Source organism: Misgurnus anguillicaudatus, chromosome 5 (assembly GCF_027580225.2).
Source record: "Misgurnus anguillicaudatus chromosome 5, ASM2758022v2, whole genome shotgun sequence".
In the NCBI taxonomy this organism is placed as follows: domain Eukaryota; kingdom Metazoa; phylum Chordata; class Actinopteri; order Cypriniformes; family Cobitidae; genus Misgurnus; species Misgurnus anguillicaudatus.
The window spans coordinates 28,541,527-28,549,679 of record NC_073341.2 but is presented as its reverse complement, the minus strand read 5'-3'; the positions used below and the strand labels follow the sequence as shown (position 1 = coordinate 28,549,679).

The window sequence follows — 8,153 nt, the reverse complement described above, 5'->3', positions numbered from 1 at the left end:
ACGAAGGGCCCTATTTCAACGATCTAGGTGCTTTGTCTAAAGCGCACAGCACAACGTCTAAATGGGCGTGTCCGAATCCACTTTTGCTAATTTAACGTTGGGAAAAATGGTTTGTGCGCCGAGCGCATGGTCGAAAGGGTTGGTCCTATTTTTTTATTGATTAATGGGAGTATTTTGGGCGTAACGTGCAATAAACCAATGAGAGTCTCAGCTCTCTTCCCTTTTAAAGCCTGTTGCGCTGGCGCTATGTCTAATCCCTATTTAGATCACGGACTTTGTAAACTGAAAAACTAAGCAGAGGAAGAAGATCCCCAGTTTAAGATTAATGTTAAATAATTGTGTTGTTTTTCACTTGTATTGAAATTGTTATTTTTTCATTAAAACATTTAAAACCCGTTTTCTTTTAGTCATGGAAGTAAAAAGCAGGCTTTTAATGGCTTTAAATGTATGGCTATCCAATATCATCAAAGTATGTAAGAAAAGGGTTGTAATCTAAAAATACTTTATTTGTTACAAACAGGAGATAAAGAATTTACAAACGGCTCTCTGCACGTTTCAGCACTTGGACAGCGTCACAAGTATTTTTAAGCATTACTTAAAAATGTTTCTCATCTCACCATATCCACAGGTACAGAGTCTTCACATACAATAAATCTGTGAGGTAGCATTTAAAAACATTTAAAAATATATGCATTTGTTTAAAGCAAAGCATTTATTTACTTACCAGGCTGCAGGTGAAGCAGCTCTTTGCGCCTTCTAATGTCTCATAATTAGTCCTCGTTTATGTCCAAGAGACTCAAAAATAATCTTTTACATTCAATCCTTTATTCTTTCACATTTAAAAACTTTTTTGTGCTGCTGCGCATTCATGTGTGTGATAAGCAAACCCACGTTGTCGTCACGTTTATAGGCGCATATTACTAATGCAAAAATAACAAAAAACATATTGCGCCTATGTCTATTTTAGTTGCCTCAAAATAGCAACGCGCTAACAATTCGCCTGAACACACCTCGTTTTCAGACCAGAACGCCCATGGGCGCAAAAGGGGGCGCAAATGCATTTGCTATTTAAACAACGCGGCGCTAAACGTGAAAATTATAATTGCGCAGGGTGGAAACTAGCAAAAGACACTTGCGTCGCGCATTGCGCTGCATTGCGCCGGGTGTAGGATAGAGTCCTCAGAGTTATTAATAATAATAACAATAATAATAATAATAATAACAATAAATAACAAATAGTAAATACAATCTACCACAACAGTAAATATGATTTATTTTATATTTTTAGGACCGCAATGCTTTAATGTTCAAAAAAGTAATAGACTTGACATGAACGATTAAAATACATTTTCAAAAAAAATATTGTTAAGTGACATTTACTACATTATTTAACAAATGTTTCATCCATTATTAAGTAGATTTTATTTAATTTTACTACGTAAGTTGTACTTTAAAAAATCAGTAAATGTTACTTAAAATAGGTTGTGCAAATTGTTACGATGACTTTTTTTTAGTGCAGCCACTCTTAATCAAATTGTCATTTAAGGCTATGATTTATTTTATTGTAGTCTTTCCTTTCTCATTGGCATTGAATGTGGTGAGTAAAAGTGTCGGTCTGTGGCAGTCGCTTCATTATGGAGAACAGAGACTCGTCTGTTCTCAGTCAGTCATTATGGCCAGTGGAGCTCCTCTCTTAAAACTCAACTCACTTCTGTAATGAGGCTTTTCTCTACCTCTCTTACTCTTCTTCTGAATCTTTGACAGGCTCTGAGCGCAAGCCAACATGAAGAAAGACGAGGTCCAACCCCCCCCCCAAAAAAAAAAAAAAAACCTTCTGCAGGAACACCCACGTCTGTCCAACCCAAACCCATGAGTATTTATATCTTTACTTTACAACATGTTATATTTTTAATTTAACCCTGTAGTATTTTTTATTGGTAGTAAAATCTGATGTAGTAGTTAATATAAGCGTACAAAATACCAGCTACACACCTTTCGATTTCTAAACTTACTTTGATGCTGCTTAGCACGCAGACGAACATGACAAGCATACAAATATCCTATTTTGACAAATTCTTCCAACATTGACAAGAAAAGGTGGGAAACCAAGTGGTCTTTTGGTTCACACTGGCCATGTGAATTTTAGGACGGTCTCTTGGCAACTCGGCTTTAGTCAGGGCATTGATATTCACAGTGAAAGCTTCCATCTCCTTTTCAGAACAATAGAAACCTTATGGGAATGAAGAAAGCGACCAAGTCTGAGGACTCCATACAAATGTTTTCCCTCAGGTCCTTGTGGATATTTGGGAGATTAGTGCAACTCCTGCTTACGCTCTAGATTTCGCAGCTTCAGAGATGAATCAGACAGCATAAATTATTGAAAGGCATTTATTGAATAGAGTTGTTTTTTAAAGACTGTCCTTTTGAAAGCAGCTATGTGCAAAAGTTACAAAAGCCCCTTGAGGAGATAAACCATCCAAATGTTGTCTTAAACTCACAGTTTGTGACCAGAAAGGCTATGTTTCCTTTCAGAAGTGATTTATTTACAATCTAAAACAGCTGTGTGCGTATATACAAACGAAAAAATGTTCAGTGGTTATGAAAAATGTGGCATTAATTAACATTAGTGATAAATAACATTTACCTGAGTAACAGGCAAACACTTTCCAGCAATACCAAAGTTTTTGTTTTGCAAGTTTTCTAAATAATACGATACTGTATGTGTTACTTGTGATTTGGTAGTATTCACTGCGTTTCTCATCTCACAGAGATTTTTTCTAAATATTTAAACACTCAGAACTATGCATAAAATGTATAATTGTCTATACATTACAGTAGGACTTTAACTAAACATTATAGTGACTTCATTGCAGACCCTGGTGATTACTTATAGGAACATTAAGCAATCCTGAGATGCTATGAAACAAAACGGCTTTACGGTTCACTTCTGCAATATAATTTAGGGAGTCTAGATCCCAAACTTTTTGCTTATGATTGCAAATGGTCTCCCACTGACAATTTAGTTCAAATCTAAACTATAATACACATTTAAAATGGGCTCAGATTTGTAAAACAGTGCTAAACTGCTCCAACCCAACAAATAGTGGGAAATAAAAATGTGAAGATGGGCTTGGTTGGGTTGTAGCTGAGGTTCACTCTTAAAAATAAAGGTGCTTGAAAGGTTCTTCACAGCGATGCCATGGAAGAACCATTTTTGGTTCCTCAAAGAAGAACCATTCAGTCAAAGGTTCTTTATGGAACCATTTAGCTAAAAATGGTACTTCTACAACCAAAAAAGAGTCAAAAAGGAACAAGCAGCAGCTGGGTTGAATATAAACCAGACTATTTTTATATTTAACCCAACAATGGGTTAAAACAACTCAGTATTTTGGGTTAAAACAACCCAGCAGATTGGGCTTGTCCCTTTTTTGACCCAATAGTGCGTTAAAAATAACCAGTGGTGGCTCGTGACTGCTCTTCCGAGGGGCGCAAATTCAAAATAAGTGTTAGGAGTGTCATGTGTGTTGCTCGTGTTTTCAAAATATGTGTTTGTTGCGTCTTGTGTACCATGTGCATCACGTGTTTTGTCAAAATAAGTGCATGCTGCAAACGCATCAAAACCGTTTATGATATAAGAGAAGCTCACGTTCACAAAATACACGCAAGACACTCCATTAACAGTAAACTCTGATTATGCATGAGATTATGTGAGTATCTGGCAAACTCAAGCGTCTTTTTATTATAAACCCTTTAGACGCATCTGCAGCAGGCACTTATTTTGACAAGACACGTGATGCACATAAGATCACTCGAGGCGCAGAACACATATTTTGAAATTACGAACCATACAAATGACGGGCTACATACATGTTGTGACGAACTTCGCATTGTGCGCCCTCGAAAAAATAACTCACCGGCCGCCACTGAAAATAACACATTTTTTTTAGAGGGTATGCCATTATGAAGCACCTTCATTTTAAAGAGTGTTCCATGTCATCTCTTGACCTCATCACACAGGGGCAACATCCACCCACTCAACTCCCAATAGACAAGATGGTCGAACTGTCCTTGGCTTTGTCAAAAAATATGGCGGACACATCGCTGGTCTTGAGCTTGCCTTCGGTGAGATTTTGGGTGGATGAGGAGTTGCTCGGTTGGCACTCCTCACAACAACAGCAGCAACAGTCCATGAAGGCCTGTCCAAGCGACTTACACAGGCAAAGCAGCAACACGGGCGTGACGGAAGACTTGAAGAACAAGAAAAACTGGTTTATGAGGGCCAACAGAGAAGACACCTCCTCGGATACCTGGATGGGAGCGTAGGCCAGGGTCAGGTTGCAAACGTTCTCCGGTAGTGTGCAAACTCCATAAACCACCGCTAGGGCCATGACCGTGCAGTTGAGGTGCCGCTCGATCTGCAGAGCGTGCTGAAGCTTCTGTTTTTTGGATGGAGATCTGTCCTCTGGAAGTTTGGGAGAACTTCCGTTCTCACCGGACACGTTGCAGGTGGCCAGTTGACAGAGGAGGGTGAAGACAACGGGCAGACAGAAGTAAAAGCCGAAGTACCACCACATGCGTGCGTCATGGTAGTTGATAACCAGTGAATAGATGGATTCGGGAAGGTCTGGATATGGGCTCATGATGCAGGTGTCCACCTGGTCCCCTCCAGCTGGTGATGTCACCGAATTAAGCTGCCACAGGAGCAACTCTGGTGCTGCGAGCACCATTGAACCGATCCACACCACAGAAAGCTTGGCCAGGACTTTCTGACAGCGCTCGAGCCGTCGGGCCTTTGGCAGGGAGCTTGTCGCAGCATGGAAGCGATCAATACCCAGGGCACAGAGACTGAAGGTGCTCACGCCAAGTGAAGTTACCTATAAAGTGTACAAAAAGTGTTATTACAATGTATTATATATATATGTAGGCTATTATTACAGATAATTGGATTTAGCATAGAGGTGTAAGGATTTTTTATCCAATGCTATTAATACCATTTACTATACTTATAATTGCTTTTGGATATTGATCTTTTTTGTTCATTCTCATATTTATGTACTTATTATTTGAAATGATATGAAATGTTCTTATGAAATATAAGTGTTGAAATTAACAGTCAGGTGTGTTATAAATCTATAACTATTGCTGTATTTGTGTTGTTAATTTGCTTATTAGGCTGTGTGTACACCGAAGCATAAAAAAACGCAAACTGTTTCCATTTGGCAATGTTTCTCATCTAAGGTGCGGTATTTGCTGTATACATTTATTTTTGTATAAATTATTTATGAAGTGCTGATTGGTTGGTATGGTATTTGTCCCGACCCCTCTACCCTCTATTGTGACTGGATGGCTGAACAAAAACACTTCGAACTGCGCTAATTAAAATTCTTTCAATTTCGCAAAAACTCAAATAAATACATATTTCACCAAAATGTTTTTTTAAGCTCACATGAGGTGGATTTTCAGGCAATTTGAAAATTAAACCGCAAAATTGTAATGGAACAGCTTTATGGCATTTACCCATCACCTGATGTGCGTAAAAATGTCACATGATCATTCTTTAAAAATGCAAAATCACTAAAAAAAATGATACATTCAATTTACTTATTTTTTTTAAGGTAAGTGGTTGCAATCAATTTATTTAAGCTACATTTAAAAAAAAGTTTTTTGCTTTGTTTCTGATTTTTTTTGTTTAAATGTAGCTTGAATAAATTAATTGCGACCACTAAAATAATTGAGTAGATTGAATTAATAATTTTTTCAGTGTATAACCTCCCAGAAACAACTTATAATATGACAAGAGCTCCCTAATGGCTTTCCTTGCCATTAATGCTTGGATAACACGCCTGTTTCTCCTTGCAAAAATATTTCAACAATATTGTTTTAGTCCAAAACGCTGCCATTTTGCAATCGCTATTAATATATTTAGAAATGTAATTTAGAAAATGTCACAAAAGTTTTATGCAAATTTGAAATGGAAGTTTATTGACAAGCACAGCGTTTAACAGAAACGAGACATTTTTAAATGGTGACCAGCATGCATGAAATATTTTTTTAAAATGTGTCAGTTCCTTTGCAAACAATTGAAAAAATACGCTGGCCCCAGAAAAAAAACTCTTTGGTATACACACAGCCTTTAAAAACCTAATCACCTTAAATCTATTGACACTTGAACCCTTCTATATTCTTAACTAGATGCAAATTTAAGACTATATACCCTAAAAGGCCCTTACCTCAATGTAAGGCACAACTCTGCAGGAAAAATCCCCCAGAAGTCTCTTATTGGTAAGTTCATTAAAGACCACCACAGGCAGACAAAAGCACAACACCATGAAATCCCAGAACGCAAAACTGGCAAGAAAATAATTCCATGCACTTCTCATGAAATAATTTTGCCACACAATGCACATTACCGCCAAATTACCCACAATGCCAAGGGCAAACACCACAAAAGCCAAAACCAGAATCCCGTAGGCACTATACGAGCTGTCATTGATAGGATATAAAGGATTGTGGATTTTTGTCATGCTCCTTTTTGTTGGATTGCCATTGGGAAGTGCACTGGTGTCGTTGCTTCCATTTTCAACTGAGGAATTGGGCATATTTGTGAATTGCAAAGGACTTGCAGAAGTGTGTGGGTACACGGGTCCTCCGTCTTTCTCCGTATGGACTTCCAAAGGAAACACTTTCTCTTGTTGCATGGCTTTGTGTGGATCATCTTCATCAAAGCTGCCCTCTTCCACACCTGAAGGTGTCTTTTTGTTGGCATTCGGGTCTTGACCTTTGTGCCCGGTCCTTTCCTTCTTTGCTCCTGAGACGCAAACACTGAGAATCAAAGCCAGTGTTGCGAAATAAATCAATTTATAATCTCTCACCCACATCTTCAAAGCAAAAGTCCTTTAAAATCCAAGTACTTTCCTGCACAGTGCCCGTCACACCCTAATAACAGACTGCTGAAGGCACTGGCGAAGTTTGCGTCCCCTGTGCCAAGATGCTGTGTTTTCTGCAATCCTGCTTGCCAGAATGCTGCTCTCCTAGCAAAGCCATTGATGGTTGGTCCATCTCAATAGGGTCCCACAAAGGCACACCCCCTTTTTTTGCTGATAGGTATGGTTGCCCTCTGCTGGCATTAACATGATTCAAAGCTCTTTGCAGTTTTGTGAATTGTGTTCAGTACAGTATGACAACTGATGGAAAACAGTACTAAACACTAAATTGGTTTATGCAATACTTTTTAACATAACCCAATAACTACAAAACTCAAAGTTGTAGATAGTTTGTGTTATTTTCATCAGATTTTGTTTAGATAAGATAAGATTGTTTGTGCACTGATTTAATCTCAATTGTTTAGGTTTGATCAAATGTAAAAACATGCATAGAACATACGTTTTTAATTATTTTAATTACAACACTGTTTAAGACTTATAATCTGAGCTGTATGGATCTCATCACTAATGGATTTTGTGAAGCAGTACCCATTTTGGTCCGTTGAGGGCACAGTCTGCAAAGTGTTACAGACTGCAATACTTTGCACAACCCAACCCTTCTGTAGGGTTAACATGTGAAGTAAATGCTACATTTGAATGACACAAGTGCATTGTGTGCCAAATATCTCAGCCAACATAATCACTCCATCTGTGGTAAAACAGTGAAAGTGAATTAACGTGAAAGGAGCTGGTCATCATGTGATTACATTATGTCATTGGTTCATCTATTAGATCATATAGTCATTGATGAAACTTATACACGGAAAAGCTGATTTTACTTTATTTCTGTAATCTTTTATGCACAGCTGACCACAGGAAAATTGCTGTTAAATTTTTTAATGCATATTTATGCAGTGTATTACAATGTAGGACATACATAACATTTTATGCATAACCTATGACCTTGGTGTTTCTATCACCAGGCTTTATTAGAAGAGCTATAGAAACAGTATGTTAGCACGTGTTAAGAATAAGAGACTGTATTCACTGAAGATAGTGTGCATGTGTCATCACACAGTTCTTTGCACATACATTGCAGCATAGATGGTCGCTATAGACTCAAGCTTCATAGGCAGAAATGGTACTAAAACAGGAAGGAGTGGCACGTTTATGCATTCTGTGGGTACGGGTGGCGGATAGATCATCGAAATGGATGATTTTATCTCAACA

The 8,153-nt window shown here is 38.0% G+C and overlaps 1 protein-coding gene across 1 annotated transcript; it reads right to left on the bottom strand.

Annotated features, from left to right (window-relative positions):
- Positions 1-2,372: 2,372 nt before the first annotated feature.
- gpr37l1b (G protein-coupled receptor 37 like 1b) lies at positions 2,373-7,032 on the bottom strand. Its single transcript, XM_055169047.2, has 2 exons — positions 6,231-7,032; positions 2,373-4,874 (listed from the first exon to the last, which is right to left on the bottom strand). The coding sequence occupies exons 1-2, from the start codon at positions 6,876-6,878 to the stop codon at positions 4,035-4,037; spliced, it is 1,488 nt and encodes a 495-aa protein (XP_055025022.2). The 5' UTR covers positions 6,879-7,032; the 3' UTR covers positions 2,373-4,034.
- Between the last annotated feature and the right edge of the window lie 1,121 nt (positions 7,033-8,153).

Excerpts from the sequence above, each read along its gene's own strand:
- gpr37l1b (XM_055169047.2), bottom strand. The coding sequence starts at position 6,878 with ATGTGGGTGAGAGATTATAAATTGATTTATTTCGCAACACTGGCTTTG. Across the intron at positions 4,875-6,230 it reads GAGTTGTGCCTTACATTGAG|GTAACTTCACTTGGCGTGAG; the intron begins GTAAGGGCCTTT and ends TACACTTTATAG.